Source organism: Astatotilapia calliptera, chromosome 17, assembly GCF_900246225.1.
Source record: "Astatotilapia calliptera chromosome 17, fAstCal1.2, whole genome shotgun sequence".
In the NCBI taxonomy this organism is placed as follows: Eukaryota; Metazoa; Chordata; class Actinopteri; order Cichliformes; family Cichlidae; genus Astatotilapia; species Astatotilapia calliptera.
Window position 1 is genome coordinate 13,396,765 of NC_039318.1, and position 15,852 is coordinate 13,412,616.

General features: G+C 41.3%; 1 protein-coding gene and 1 long non-coding RNA gene across 3 annotated transcripts; one reads left to right on the forward strand and one right to left on the reverse strand.

Moving 5' to 3' along the window:
• The first annotated feature begins 2,359 nt into the window (after window positions 1-2,359).
• On the forward strand, window positions 2,360-9,788 carry ak4 (adenylate kinase 4). Of its 2 annotated transcripts, XM_026146178.1 has the most exons (6): window positions 2,360-2,776; window positions 2,852-3,006; window positions 3,699-3,818; window positions 5,999-6,171; window positions 6,951-7,069; window positions 7,657-9,788. In XM_026146178.1, exons 2-6 carry the CDS (start codon window positions 2,865-2,867, stop codon window positions 7,781-7,783), a joined length of 681 nt encoding a protein of 226 aa, XP_026001963.1. In that variant the 5' UTR covers window positions 2,360-2,776; window positions 2,852-2,864; the 3' UTR covers window positions 7,784-9,788. The 2 variants fall into 2 exon arrangements, with proteins under 2 accessions (XP_026001963.1, XP_026001962.1); XM_026146177.1 differs by having other exon boundaries at window positions 2,364-3,006.
• On the reverse strand, window positions 4,714-14,673 carry LOC113008630 (uncharacterized). The gene is made up of 3 exons (XR_003270053.1): window positions 14,556-14,673; window positions 10,099-10,170; window positions 4,714-5,281 (listed from the first exon to the last, which is right to left on the reverse strand). It is a non-coding gene; the product is annotated as an uncharacterized LOC113008630 (long non-coding RNA).
• Window positions 14,674-15,852: the final 1,179 nt, after the last annotated feature.

Sequence of the window (15,852 nt, forward strand, 5' to 3'; positions counted from 1 at the left end):
ATTGAATCGTGTTGGGATAACGTGAGAAAATTGTGAAGGATTAAAATATTCCAAGAGCTCAAATTACTTCATCAAAACATGTTTAAGTCACATTTTATCAACACAAATTGCACAGGTTTATTGAACATGAATAAATTGTGTTAATTTAACTCAATTGTTTAAGTTGCTGCCGAAGCAAAACATCTGTGTGCAACAAATGTCCACCATTGAATTAAGTAAATCCAACAACATATTTTTTTCAGTGTATGAGAGCTGCACAGTGAGAGTCACGGGTGCCTCGGTGGAAAGCTGTGAAAAGAAGGAAAGACGATTTTTTTTCACAGGGGTTTTACCTGCCTTGAAAAGGGGGCGGGGGCAATTAATCATGCACAAGACTGCGCATGCGGTTTGATCCGCTTAGTTAGTCGTAGTCCTCGTTCCACATAAAAAAAACAAAACCACTCGGGTTTTTCATCTTTGTTTCCATTTGCCACACACAAAGGCTAGCTAACGTTTCCCATCTTGAAACAACAACACTGCACTCCCTCACCGCCTTCCCGCCATGACTTCTTCGACACAAACTGCCTACTGTACATAGGCTATTCGTACCAGCACAAGGCCGAGTGATGTCAGACTTGTTATGATTCTCCTCGCGGGTTCCTCCCCTTCCCCCTCCCTCCCCCGCGCGCGCGGCGCGAGAAGCCTCTCGAGCAGTCCGGTCGCGTCGCTGGCCGTAGCTGCTCCTCCTCCTCGTCGTCTGCCCGCCCTCCGTACTTCATGTAAACAACTCCATTAGCCCCACTGCACAGGGGCACTATAGCCAAAAATAAATAGATAAATACAAAATAAATAAAAATGGCCGTGTCAGACGTGGACAGCAAAGCAACATGTGTAACAACTAGACAGAGCAGCGGTGTCAGGCTCGGAGCGACGTCTGCTGTTGGTAGTGACTATAAAAACATTCCCTGTGATGAAAGCGCGTCCATATTGCGTAAACCCTTAATGTAAATAGTCGAGGAATGGCTTATAACCCACTAACAGTGAAGGCAGCAGGGAGGCCAGGAGTAAAGACAGTAAAGCGAACTAAAGAGGAATAAACACTGTCGAAGCTTGTCGTTGCCTTCTCCCCTCAAAGAAGAAAAAAATTAAAAGTTGGCCAAAGAGAAACAACACTGTTATTTACGTCAGGTCACGCAAACATGCACGCTTGTTTTCACTAGCGTAAATATGCACGTGAAAAAGCGACTTGATGCAAAAACACACATATATATATTTACACATAAGTGCAACGTTCGCAGTGAATATTGTGCAGCCAAACGTTAACGCCCAGCGTTGCACACACACCCCTTTTCTGGGCAAAAACAATCAGCATGCTGTGGAATCTAAATATAATCATTTCTTTTTAATTGCATCCAACTCGCATTTAACGTGTGACGAACAACGAGCTCGCTTACCTGCAATCCCCCTGTTTAACGCCCCGTGTTTACATGAATATTTTTAATGACGCAGCAAGACCACACAGAGCAACGTGATTGTCGCCATTTTTTGTTGTTATTGAATTCTCCAAAGCCATGTGACAAAAAAAGCGAGAGAAAAAAAGATCGTGATTTTAAAATCAGGTTTCCGGTTTCGCGGACAAAAACTACTTTTCCGAAGCTAAAAAATTAAAAATAATAAAATAGAATAAAATTAAAAGGAAGGAAAAAAAGGTTAATCTTCTGAGCTGCTGGTCTGATGGATTAGTCTGGTTATTCCACTGAAGACTCAAGGTTGTGCGCAGTATTTGACAGCTCCGGGACGCTGCCTCCGCCGTATGGCTCGCAACAAGTACTCCCTAGATTCCACCCGTGCGCAAATGTTTCGCGGAATGACGGCGTCTCGTTTGCTTGTTTCTGCGCCTCATGCCAGCAGTGCGAAAGCGTGAGAAATTAAGCGGCGTTGTAAAGGCTCCGATCGGCTGAAAATGCTGTCAACAAGTGGTGAAATCCAAGCATAACCAACTACTTTTAATGATTAGCGGGGTAACGTGCACGATTTTAAAGCAGAACTCTCACCATTGGTTTAAAGTGACCTTCCCACTGCGAAGCAATTAACTGTGTAATACAAATAAACCCACTTTTTATTTTTATTTTTTTTAAGACCGACAATAATTATTTTATTTTTTAAATAATCTTTTTCCTTTTTTCCTTGTTTTTTTTATTTTATTTTATTTTGATGCATTTGTACCGCCTACGTGAGGTAAATATTATTATTTTAAAACGTGGCTATGATAGATTGGCAGATAGATGGATGGATAGAACAGCAGTATTTCTTTTCTATGCCGTTGTTAAATATAATAATAAAATTAATGTAAACTTTCCCCTCTCTGTCTTAGAGTGACCCATTAGTCTACATATGTTTGTGGGCTGTATATTTAAAGAAAACTACAGTAACCAGTTTACCCTGCGACGTTCTCTCATCCGCATTTTTTCTGGATGAATGTGCGCAGTAAAATAGGGCGTTCTGGAGACTCCCTCATTCATTTGCAGACAAATCGCTAGTCTTAAAGACGAAGGCGTAGCGTAACGTATCCATAAGAGAGCCTGAAGAAAAAAGGGTGTTTCGACTTGATCCGAGTCTGAGAGCAGGATAGTCCCACTGTGCGCAGAAAGTGGGCTCTGTCTGCGTAAAGATCCACAGTCTCCAGAGATAGGCTGAAATTTACATTGGCAGAGTTTTTTTTTTTTTTTTAAACCGCCCTAACCTTAGATCTATTTGATTGCTCATGCTTGCAACTGATGAGGAATTTAATTAAAAGGTGAGCCTATCTCTGTCTCTGACGCACAACCTGCAGAAGTGACATCTGAGCATCTTAGAATTTTTGTTTTCACAGTAGCTTTTAAGATATGGCCAAGTTATTCCGAGCTGCTATCATGGGTCCACCGGGATCAGGGAAAGGAACGATATCCCAGAGGATTGCGCACAGTTTTGGCCTGCAGTATCTGTCCAGTGGTCATTTTCTACGAGAGGGCATAGCGGCAAAAACAGGTAGGATATGCACAGCAACCTAAACGGCAATACTGTGGTGTAAACAGGAAGAAACCGCGCGCAGAGGGAAAAGTTGATGCAACTCTTAATTTTCTTCGCTGCATATCTTAAATTCACGACCCCCCTTCTCCCGCGAATGCAAAAATAGCAAAAATACCAATCCTGCTAAGGTTGCAGGAGGAAGTTGTGCGCATTTGTTTGTGTCCACAGTTGTTTCACTGTAAACTTTTAGCCCTCTATCCAAACTGCACCGCGCAAGACATTTATTGTTACTATCAACTGTATCTGATTTCAGTCAAATTCACCCAGAGCACTAACTCCAGCAGTTTCTCCAAACAGCCTAAAACCGTTTCTTTCTTTCTTTCTGTCTTTCTTTCTTTTTTTTTTTTGGTTTTTGCGTGCATGTGTCTCTCTGCACTTCCTCATTGTGGCTACAAAAGCACAGTCAGTTTAATTCCCAGCATGTGCCAAGCTCACACTGACAATAAGGTTTAGTTCACTATGGAGGGCTTAAGTAAAAACACATGTGCCTTAAGAAAACCTTGCTGCCATGTTTCAGGAAAATAAATAAATAAATAAATGAACCTCCACACTGACACAACAAGCCCTGTCCTGTTTTGTTTAAGAACTTCAGAATCTGGAATCACAAACGGACACATGTTGTCTGTTTTCACCTGTCTGTTGTGTATCAGAGGCATGCTTGCTGGTGAAGACCTATGTAGAGAGAAGCATGCTGGTGCCTGACCATGTGATGACCAGATTGATGCTGCCCAGACTGGAACAGCTGAGCGGTCACAGCTGGCTGCTGGATGGTAAGAAGAACTGGGTTGTTTTTTGTTACAGTGAATGCTTCTTTCTTTTCTTTGCTTTACTTTTTCATTAACACTTACATATAGCACCCTGCCCCACTACTCTGTCTTTATTGTTTGTAGTGAGGTTGGGAGGGATGTTTTCATGATGCAGCCTCATGGCAGTGTTAGGAACTGCCAGCTATCTTTCAAATCTGATTGGCCACCACTTGGTGCCACCCCTCAAATCCTGACACTGAAAGCTAGAGAGAGAAAAAAGAAGAAAGAAAGCAAAGACACACTTCTGCATTTTCAAAATTTAACCACAAAGAGTCATATGCTTTGGCTTTATTTAAATCTGAGGGGATTAAAAAAATACTCTCCTCACTATTCTACATGTGTGAGTAATAAAGTTTTATGGTCTGATGACCTGGATGAAGAACCTTCACAGACTTTTAAGGTACTGATTTTGCAAGTGTGTGTACCCTGCTTCACTGGTAAAATAAAATGTAAAAAACACTTTCCCCTTTACAGGCAATAGCATTGTTCCATTACCTTTCACCCCCCCCCCCCCCCCCCCAAAAAAAAAAGATCACTTTTTTATGATATTCTAATCATATGCTAATAATCACATACTTTTCATCAGTTAGTCATTAATAGCAGTCTTTATACAGGATATTCATACTTTTGGAAGAACTTGTTACATGAATAAAGCGCTGACTTTGCAGGTTACCGTGTCTTTTTCAAGGTTTAATATTAGCCACTGCCATCAAGAGAAATGCAAAACATTGACGAAACAAGCTAGTGAGTGTTAAACCAATTCAAACCTTGAAGCATGATCACTAAACAAATAATTGAGCAAGAGGGAAAGCAAATCAAGGTTACACACACACACACACACACACACACACACACACACACACACACACACACACACACACACACACACACACACACACACAGACATACACGCCTGCATTTCCTCGATCATGCCTCTATCATGCCTTTGATAGTCTGTGTTGCTGGTGCCAACTGGATATTTGGTTTTTACCATTCAAAGTTCATGTCATGCTTTCATTTACCTAGCTACATACATGCACTATAGACTCCCAGTCTTCGGCATGTCTTCAGTATTTTGTGTCTCTTTCTGTGTTGCAATCTTTGATTTAGTGCTTTTCTGTGATTCATTTGTGGGCTCTGGCATGGCAGCTCTAACCCTGGTGGTTAGAGTTGTAACGGTGCATTATTAACCAAACAAAAGAACAGGAGTGTTCGAGAACTGTCAGTTCTTGGACACAGAGGAAAGGTACAAACCAGGGACACTGTGTAATGTAACATTTAAGGTCAACTGTAAAAAAAGTGCATTGTCATAGCCAACAGAACTAGAAATACAGAATCCATTTGTAGATTTGACTTCTGCCATTGTACGTCCTTGAAAAACTTTGTATCGATTCCTTGTGTTCCGTAGGTTTCTTGGCTTGTGGTTTCTGAGTAAAAAAAGAGAAAGGAAGAAGTTTCCAGATAAAGATCAAAGCACCCAAAACAAATTTTTAATGTGCAAGTGTCATAACAAAAACATGGCATAAAATAGGGGCTGAGCCCCTCCTGAAGCCCGCAGTTGTCTCCACTGCTTTGACACCGTTTAGTTCCAGGTTGTTGTCTCTACATCAGGCTGTCAGACTGTCAGTTCCCCCCTGTAGGCAGACTCATCCCCACCTGAGATGGCCCCAATAAGGGTCATGTTGTCTGCAAACATCAGAAGTTTGAAAGCATAGTGATTGGAGGTGCAGCAGTTAGACACAGGCATTGGCAGCATGAATGAAAGGCGCTGGCTTGTCATTTCTGCTGGTGCTTGATAAAAGCCGTGTAACTGAAAGCTTCGGGGTTTTTTCACCCCATTCATTCACAAGTGCAAAATCCTGATATAATATCATGACTGCAAGCCATTCCACAGGAAAACTGTAAACATCTTCTGCCAGCTGGTGATATTAGCAAGAGGAAATAACAGCATCTGAAACTGTAAAACAGAATATTTCACGTGTACATTGTTTCTTACTCATGCTATTGACTGAGCTGTGATCATGCCTTCAAAAGTGCACATTCACTTTTTAGTCTTTTAGCTAACTCAGTGTGTAACATTGGTTTTTCCTGGTTGACCACTCGATGACTCATGTTTTCCCTTCCCTCTCCCTGACTGTGCCTAGGTTTCCCCCGCACACTCGGACAGGCTTTGGCCCTCAACAATTTGTATCAGCTAGACTTGGTTATCAGCCTAAACATCCCCTATGAGACTCTCAAGGAGAGACTGAGCGACCGCTGGATCCATCCAGCCAGCGGCAGAGTCTACAACATGGGCTTCAACCCTCCCCGAGTGCAGGTGTCAGCAGCCTGGAAGTGGCAGCATAGCCACAAAGTTTGAAATAGTTTGGAATTTAGGTTTTTATTTTTTGTGTGGATGTTTCTTCCCGACGGGTTTTGTGTCATTGTGGGGTTTTTTTAAGCTGTTAGGGATTTAGTGCCTTTCTTCTACAGGGTGGAAACCTGCCAAAATGAAAGGCTGAAACCAGATGAGGGGGATGATTGTTGCCACACTCCCGCACCACCACCACCACCACCACCACCACCACCACAGCTTTGTGATTGGTTTTCTTTAGTTTTTTTTTAAGTTTCCAAAGTCCCAGTTAGCACATAATTACAACTATCTTATCTTATATATAACTGACTTATCATTATCTTAAATATGCAATATTTAACATTGTGTGACTCATAGTGGTGTGACGTGAAGATATGAAGACTCCAGTGCACATTAGCGATTCACAAATATGATATTGTTGTTTTTACGGAGTATTTCTTATGGTTAAAATGTTCTTAAAACAACTGCATGTAAGCATGAACTAATTACAATGGAATCAGATTGCCATACTTTTATCTTATGTCGACTATAATATTCCTGAAAGTAAGCTCCTTAAGATCAATATATGGGTATCATGTTGACTGCATATTGTGGACGTAATGCAGCATGCGGAGGCAAATGCACTGTTGTTTGCTAATTAGTGCATTGTACTGTGCTTCAATCCCATTTGCAAATGTCATTTCACTGATTTGTGTTGTGTTTGCCTTTGCTGCGTTGTTGTAACCTTGCATTGCCTTCTTCAGGGTAAGGATGACATCACAGGAGAGCCACTGATTCAGCACGATGACGACAAGCCGCAGGCTCTGATGGCCAGACTGAGACATTACAAAGATGTGGCAAAACCCGTAATTGATTTGTACAAGTCAGTAAATACTTGCACTTCATTTGATCTTACTTTATATTTTGTTATTTTTGACATTTGTTTAATCATAGTCATATTTAAATAGCTTCTAGAGGAAATATAAAGTATGATAATTTAATACAAGTAATACAGCTTGGGTTTGAACATTACATGTATGTCTTGATGCATGCTCAATCATCCAGGTATGTAAATCTCCAAAAGTTGATTCTGTTCATCTGGACATCTTGAAACGTTTCTCCTACTAAAAACGCTACGTCCAGATGAACAGAATCAACTTTTGGAGATTACAGTTGCATGTGTGTGAATGTTTGGTCACAGAGCTAGAAATAAGTGACTTCTTATTACCCTACTTCATCTCTGCATTGTCAAGTTTGCATTAGTCACAGTTAGCATGACATGGCCAACTCTCAAATTATTGTCAGTTCAGTTGAAATGTGGGGAGTGTAGGAAATAAGCTAATAGAAAAGTCAATACACTTGATGCATCTGTTCTAAATTGTCCATTTTGTGGTACAGCCTCCAGATAATGTAAGAACTGTACCCACAACCCGCTTTTCCTCTCATTAGTTCTCCTATTTCTTCACTCAGGTCACAAGGAATCCTGCACTCATTTTCCGGTACAGAGACAGACCGGATTTGGCCTTATATCAATTCTCTCCTCAGCACCAAGATGCACACACAGCCATCAGATACCTGCCAAGCTCAGACACCATGAGTCTACCCCGAATGAACAAAAAACCAAGGGGAAGGGGGGGAAGAAGTGCAGTGGTGCCTTTATGTACTGGCCTGGTGTCAGCTTTCGGTTTGGCCATTAAGAGTGAACTTTAGAACAATGGACCAGGTCACTGACACACATGTTTCTCATTGACTGTCCAGTTTTCCAAATGAAAGATTGTATGACAATTTTCAAAGACTTATAGAATGAAGATTGTGACAAATTCAGATTCAGAATCCTGACAGTAAAACATTCAAGATCGTTCAAGTGTGCTAAAAACCAAAATGCTTAAACATCCAAATTCTGCACAACACTTTCATTAATCAGTTTATCACACATGAATTTTGATCTTCAGTTGCTCCGGTCCAACCACTGAATGAGCCAATATGCAAAAAGTAAACACTAATGTCTGATTTTTTTTATAGTAAAACCAAAAAACGATGGGGGAAAATAATACTCACATGATTAAAAACACTTACAGTTTTTTAAATATAAATCACAACATAAAATATCACCACATTATTGCCTAGAAAACACACACGAAGAGTAAATATTCTCATGCCATTGCTTTAACTGAGCAATAGTAAAGTTCATCATCGCCCCTTATATGAAAACATCATTTGAGTCATTTTTTTTCTTATACACTAGAAACCTGTTAAAGCCTGTGTGCTACATGCAAAGTCATCTGTTACATACAGAACAGTTTTTTATTTAAATGTATTTGTGATTGTACACTATAGCCATCAGTTACACAGACAGTGCAAGCTGTAACAAACTGCTAATCTTTTTTGCTGAAATGCTGTTAACTTTGGTCTGCAGTCATCTTTGGACTTGTACAAGAATCCTGTACAGTGACTCAGCGGCACTGGGATGAAGATCAGTGCCTTCAGTATTGTTACATTCCTTAAAACATGCCATAAGGTTGCCTTGAGATTCTGATCACCAAAATGTGATATTTTTGGTATGCTGCAATGATTTTGCAGTGATTGTTCAGCTAAATACTTTTATGATTCTGATATGGTCATAGATGCAAAGATGTTCTCATGTCTGGATTGTTTGAATGTATAAATCAGTGCTGCAGGGTGAACAAAATATAGTAGGTCTTTGCAGACTTTGCTTTGTAGCTTTTTTTGTTTCATGTGATTGTTTGAAAGTCGCAGTGATTATTCACAAAACAGAATAGCTTATGAAATGATGACTAAGACAGTAATTTAGCCACACTAATAACTAAAACACATCCATCATCAAATATGTTTCTAAAATATTTGATGTAGCTCTGTTAGTGCTGTCCAACCATTTTAAAAACTTGTATGTAAATTAGCACCTGTTTTATTCACTGCAGCACATTTCCCATGAGCTTCTCTTTGTTTTACATCCCAGGTTTGTAATTTTTTTTCTTCCATTATCTGTGTTTTGATTGTATGGGTATGTTGTACATTTGATTTAAAAGTATTATGAGTTGACTCTCATATTGTAACCAGAAGACCAAAGAGGAAGTAAACATGAGAGTGCAACAGAGCCTGGGGAAGGAGCAAAATAAATTGATACATGTTTGCTAATGTAGGACAAATCCAGACTCTTAGAGGGAAGTGGGTTTAGATTGTGCTGTGTAGGACTGAATGCTTCTTAAATGAATGGATGTGGCAATGGGTTTTTGCCCTGTGTTCATAAAGTGTTGTCAAAACATGTTAGGCATGTTAAATCTGTTTTTCCAGCTTTCATTCATTCAGTCAGCTTTCATTGTTTTTCTCTGCGATTAAGCCAGTACTTGCTTGGCAACATGCACTTGTGCACAACTAGATACGTTTCTTAAGCTCATGCAATATTGTGTAACAGACCTAGGAGATAATTAAATGAATGACAATAATGGGTGTACAAACACACACCTTGTGTGTACAGTGCGTTCTTTAAACTGTTTCTCTACTTAATAAAGAGGGCTGTGTGACCACAACAACTTATGCAATAGCTACTCCTAGGACTTAAATACAGTGCACGCTTCTGTCTATACTGTGGTAGTGTCTCTTCCTTCTTGTCTGTCTTTCTTTCTAGAAAATATAAATGTGTGAATCTTGTATCTCTCAAATCCTCTGAGGAAAGCAAAACGCCAAAATCTAAATGTGTGCCAGCTGCAGGGCATATTTAAAAGACCAACGCTAACACACACTGAAACCACACGAGCATGCTTAGGAATACTATCTCTGTCCTCCCATCGTGTCTAATCCCCTCTGATCTGTGAATCAACCCCACGTGAATTAGAGCTTGGGTGAAAGGCCTTCTCCACTGTCGCGGATTACCGTCTCATCTGCTGTGTTTACCTTCGACGGGAGGCGCAGCAGGGTCGACTGTGAACACCTGATTCAGATTTGGATGATGAACAATGTTCTCACCTGCAACAAACCAAACCAAACACGAGGATTATTATTATTATTATTATTATTATTGTTGCCCGGGGCGGCATCACGGGCATCGGCAAAAAAAAATAAAATAAAAATTGCTCGTATTCATGCTGCCCCGACGTCATGCCAGCGTATATTGGGAATGGCCTAGGCACTGATCGGTTTTCTATCGCCCATTTGCTGGGAGTAAGGGCGCGCCTGCTGCTTGGGAGGAGGGAGGAGAGGGCGGGGCGGCGGGGGATTCTCTGGCTGGCTGGAGCAGCATCCAATAACCAACTCGCAAAATAAAAACAAACCAACAAACACGAAAACACCAGACATTATGATACAGACTTATAATTTGCACCGATGTTTTTTCGAAATTCTGTACGCGAAAAGTGAGCGCGAGAGCCCTCGGTGCGCCTGCTCGCTGCTGAAGTCAAAGTAAAACTTTATTGTCAACTCCGCTACAGTACAGAATATAGAGACGAGACGACGAGGCTCCAGTTACAGCAGTGCAAGTAAACAAACAATATATATAAGAAGAGTAAGAAAATAAATATGCACTTTAGGACTCGGGATAAAGGGATCAATAACAATTTAAAATTTATATTTTACAGTTTGATGATTTAAAGTCTCACACACAGCCCGTCGAAAGGGGAGGGGCCCTGCTGCTTCCAAATAGAGCACATTTCATTCATAATGATGTAAATCCAAGCCCATTATGTATTCATGATCTGAATCCTGGGTTGTGTGAAATCCCAGAAATAAACCTTAGACAAAGTGAATCTGTGAACTAAGGTGTAGGTGTGCTAGGTTATGTTGTGGTGATCCTCGATATGGGGGATGGGTGTTCATACTGGAGTGCAAAATTAAAACCAATGGAAGATGGATAAGAAAAGTTCAAATCCATCAGGTGCTCAGTTTAGAAAAAATAGAAAAGAAGAGGAGGAGAAGATGCAGGTAAGCAAATGTGTCATTGGATAATGGCAGGTCATCCTGAAACAATCAGAATCAGAATACTTTATTAATGCCTAAAGAAATTATGTGGGTTACAGTTGCTCCAAGAAGAAATGGTTAAAATAGCAACAGTAACAGACTAAACTCCAAACTGTTAGGTGTGGCTGTGTGCAGGCAGGAATAGGACCCAAGGTGCAGACTCCGGAGACAGACGTGAACTCAAAAAAGGCTTTAATTTAATACTCAAAATATAACAAAACTAAAAAAAAACTCAAAACAAACTTAAACTAGAGAAATGACAGAACACACAGCTAAGAAAACAGTAGATCGCAACACAGACACAGAGAAACACTGGGCTTAAATACACAGAGGGAGCAATCAGGGAATGGGTAACAGGAGGGAAACACAGCTGGGGCAAATCAGGCCTAACGAGACAAGAGGAAGCAAAACCCGACACATTAACATCAGACATGGACTTTCAAAGTAAAACAGGAAACACATAACACAGACTGAACAAAGACACAGACTCATATGCAGGCACTACAAAGGGAACAGACGTGTGAACAGGGCAGACAAACACTGACTGAACAAGGGGATATAGGAACTTAAGATACACATAGACGCGAACTAGACAAGGGGATGCAGGTGATAGGGGAGACAGAGCAACTAAAGAAGACAGAGACATAAGCCATAAGACAGAACTCAAAGAAACCAAAAACTAGACAGTATAAATAATATCGTAAACTCAAAAACCCTGGGTCAACGACCCAGGCATCCTAACACAAACAATACATTATGTTACAGATTTTAATATTAATTAGTCATTGTCAATTGTTGATTTGTTCTGTTCTCATTGTATGACAAATTATGATGGCTGTTTGGTAGCTGTTTGCATACTATGCCTCTCTCTCTCTCTTCATATGTGTGTGTGTATGTTTCTCTGGTGAAATTCAGTATGGTTCCGACACCAATTTTATGTCAATGGACAATCCTTAATGTGTGTGTGTGTGTGTGTGTGTGTGTGTGTGTGTGTGTGTGTGAGAGAGAGAGAGAGAGAGAGAGAGAGAGTGTGGTGGTGGGGGAGGGGAGGGGGCGCCAGAGGGTGTGTTCACCCAGGGCGCCAAACAGGCTAGGGCCGCCACTGATTGCAATGTGTGCCAAATCTGAAGCATGTCTTGCATTTTAGTGTCGTTTAGCTGACTCGTGACTATTGCGGGGTTTTTTTGTTTGTTTTTTTTAATCTGCTTTATGAATTTATGAATTATGCAGATTTTTACAATTATTGAACGCATCTTTGTGTGGTACGGAAACATTGTCCTTGCCCTTCGCTTCTCCGTGCAGTCCACTCCGGGTTTTCCCCCTTCAGTTCAGGCAGGTTGCGCTGAGCGGCGCAGTTTCTACTGTACAAATTCACGAACATCCACGCTCCCACCACCGCCTCGTCTTTAACTCATCCACATCTTCTACAGATCTACCAATCGCCATCGCGGGACTTTGTTTGTTGATCATGTTCCAAAATGTGATTATATGATGATGCCGTAGCCTCCTGTTGTTTCTGTCATTTTTTACGGGTTAACCTGGAGTTACCGGGGAGTTGTTACATGACAGCAGGTCTCACAGGGCGTTTTTAACGCACTGACCTTTGACTGGCAGCGAATGACAAATCAAAGGTCGGTGTCTGTGAGCAGAGCGCAAAGCGCATCACCACCTCGGCACAAGACGGCGCTCCCGGGAGGATGGTAGAAGGCGCTCAGAAAGGTAAAGTCATCCGCTGGATTTTCTATTCGCACTCTTTGATTGAGTTTATGAGAATTACAATTTATCGTCTCGGGCTCTGCCTCAAAGCAGGAAGAGAAGCGGAGAGCATCACGATCCGTGTGTGGATGTTACATAATATCTACCTCCGGAGATTGTGGCCACTTCCCTGACAGTTCATCCCTGCTCGGTGGACAGATTTCGCTTCCAAGGAGAAATGTTTCCTCCCAGTTAGCATAAGAGAAGGATTGATTAGAGTTAAACAAATTAAAATACACTTGTTTCTGTGCAGTTGGCCTATATTTTGCAAGATGCGCTCACGATTAGGATGAATGACATCATTTGGGTTATTTCTGTCAGGGGCAACGATTTTTCCCTCCCCCCTTTGCATATAAGACATCGTGTCCCTTCTGCAAGAAAATCACAGCTATTGTTACTTTGCTCGTAGTGGCATCGACCTGAGGTGACTGGCTCACGTCACGAGGACTGGCACTTTTCTTTTTTAGTAGTATTTAGATTTTTCTATTGGCAGGTGATTTCGACCATAACTGCATTTCAGGAAATCAGTTAAAAGCACATCCTGTATGTCCCGTCCTCAATTCAGTCTCGCAGGACAAATTTCAAGAAACAGAGCACCGATGTTAAATAATGCTGTAGGAGGAAAGGGTGCTATGTATTTTCCATCACATGCACCATATTTATCACCGAGGGCTCGCTCTTGTTGAGAGGAAGGCTCCTCTGTTTTGATCCAATAGCGTACCTTTACATCACCAAACGTCATGCACACCACGTGAGCGGATTACAGGACTTGGCGTGGATTGATGTTTAACCACTGCTTCACCTTTCGCACCAGGATGTTATAGTCACCCCTCAGGATTTAGAGGACTTGTTTAATGCAAACAGGCGTAAATGGTTTCATTATGGCTCAGTATAAATTGTATGCACAAGGGCTTTAAGGCTTTTTATAGTTAAGTGAAGAGAAAGTCAGATAAACAGGCAGCATCATTCTGTAGATTTTCATGACAGTGCTGATGAAAGCTACAGCAATGCACACTCCAGCAGCGACAATATTTACTCAGACATGTAAGAACTGATGCAACAGCGGCTCAGCAGTTGATTCAGGTCTGCTACCTGATTTATCAGCAGAGTCGTGCAGCTGATGCAGCAGATTCCTGGATTCTGCTTTAACTGTTATAGGGATAATGATTAATCTTCAAACTACCTTTGAGGGTAATGGTAAAACCATTATAAACTGTGATACAGCTTCTTTTCACGTTACAGCAGTTGCCATATAGCAGTACAGTGGAAATAGAAATGAATTCCCAGAAGGTCATAATAGCGGCTTCTCCCATGTCATTTAAAATTTAATGGAAAACAATATAAGAGGTGTATGGTGGTGCGGTGGTTAGCACTGTCACGTCACAGCAAAAAGGTTGGCCCATGTATTCAATAGATGAGCTACTGTAGCTCACTTTAGTGTCAGAGTACTCAGTGCATCACAGTTTGTTGCGTAAGGGGCTGCATAGCTGCAGACCAATCAGGGTACCCATGCTGACCCCTGTACGTCACTGTACAATGGACACAGAACTGGACCACAGAGAAATGGAAGAAAGTGGTCTGGTCTTATGAATCATATTTTCTATTACATCATGTAGATGGCTGGGTTTGTGCTTGCTGCTTACCTGGGGAACACCTGGCACCAGGATGCACTATGGGATGAAGGCCTTCCCACAAAGTAAAAAATATCTCAGGAATGGTTTGAGGAGTTTGAGGTGTTGAGTTGGCCTCCAAATTCCCCAGATCTCAATCCAGTCGAGCATCTTTGGGATGTGCTGGACAAACAAGTTCAATCAATGGAAGCCCCTTGTCACAACTTATTGTGTGAATGGGTGGATGACTGGATATGTAAAGCGCTTTGGGGTCCTTAGGGACTAGTAAAGCGCTATATAAATACAGGCCATTTACCATTTACCATTTATTGGGCTTAAAGGATCTGTTGCTAACATCTGGGAGCCAGATACCACACCTTCAGCGGTCTAGTGGAGTCAACGGGTCAGGGCTGTTTTGGCAGGAAAGGGGGACCAACATACTATTAGGGAGGTGGTCGTAATTTTTTGCCTAATTGTAACCTTGACATTAAAACCAAATTTAGAGTCTGAAAAATGCCTTCAAAATCGTGGGAACGGACATTTAGTCCCCATGTTGGTCCCCACAAATATAGTAGCATGTCATTTGTCTGTCCTCACAAAGGTGTCTAAACATGTACACACACACACACACACACACACACACACACACACACACACACACACACACACACACACACACACACACATATAATCAGTTTAAAATTTGAATTTAAGTGAGTTTTTTTTTTAAAAAAGCCAGAAAACCTTTTTACAGATTATATTATATATTATAAAATACAGATCTGAATACAGAACAGACAAAAAGACAAACACAACGAGATGAATTAAAGCACATTACATGCTACAAATATGTATTTAAGTTCATGTGTAATGACAAAGCAAAGAGCTCATACTGCACCTGCTTGCTGTGTGCTCAACATGCAGGGCATCACTGGCTAAATACTGGAAGGCACGGTTCGGAACTAGACTGGAAGCTCCTTTGCAACAATGCAGGAGCAGCACGTTGCATCCGGTTATGGCCGGGGTATCATTCTTCCCTTTTGGACATTCCGTTCCCGCTGCGCTTTGAGCTCCCGTCTGTTTTCCTAAAAGGGTTTCCCAGGCTCATGTCCTCTTTTCAGAACCATGCATGGTTTTTGTTGCCAGGGGACAAGGCCTAGGAAGGAAGCATGCCATCACTGGTCAGTGCTTTGTCCTACACAGACTTGGGGTCATAACACAAAAATGAAACGGACAAATTTGGAGCTAAGAGACAAATCTGCCTAATTTTAATGGCTATTAAAATCCAAGTTGGTCCAAAAAAAGAAAAAATGAAAAAAGAAAAGAAAAT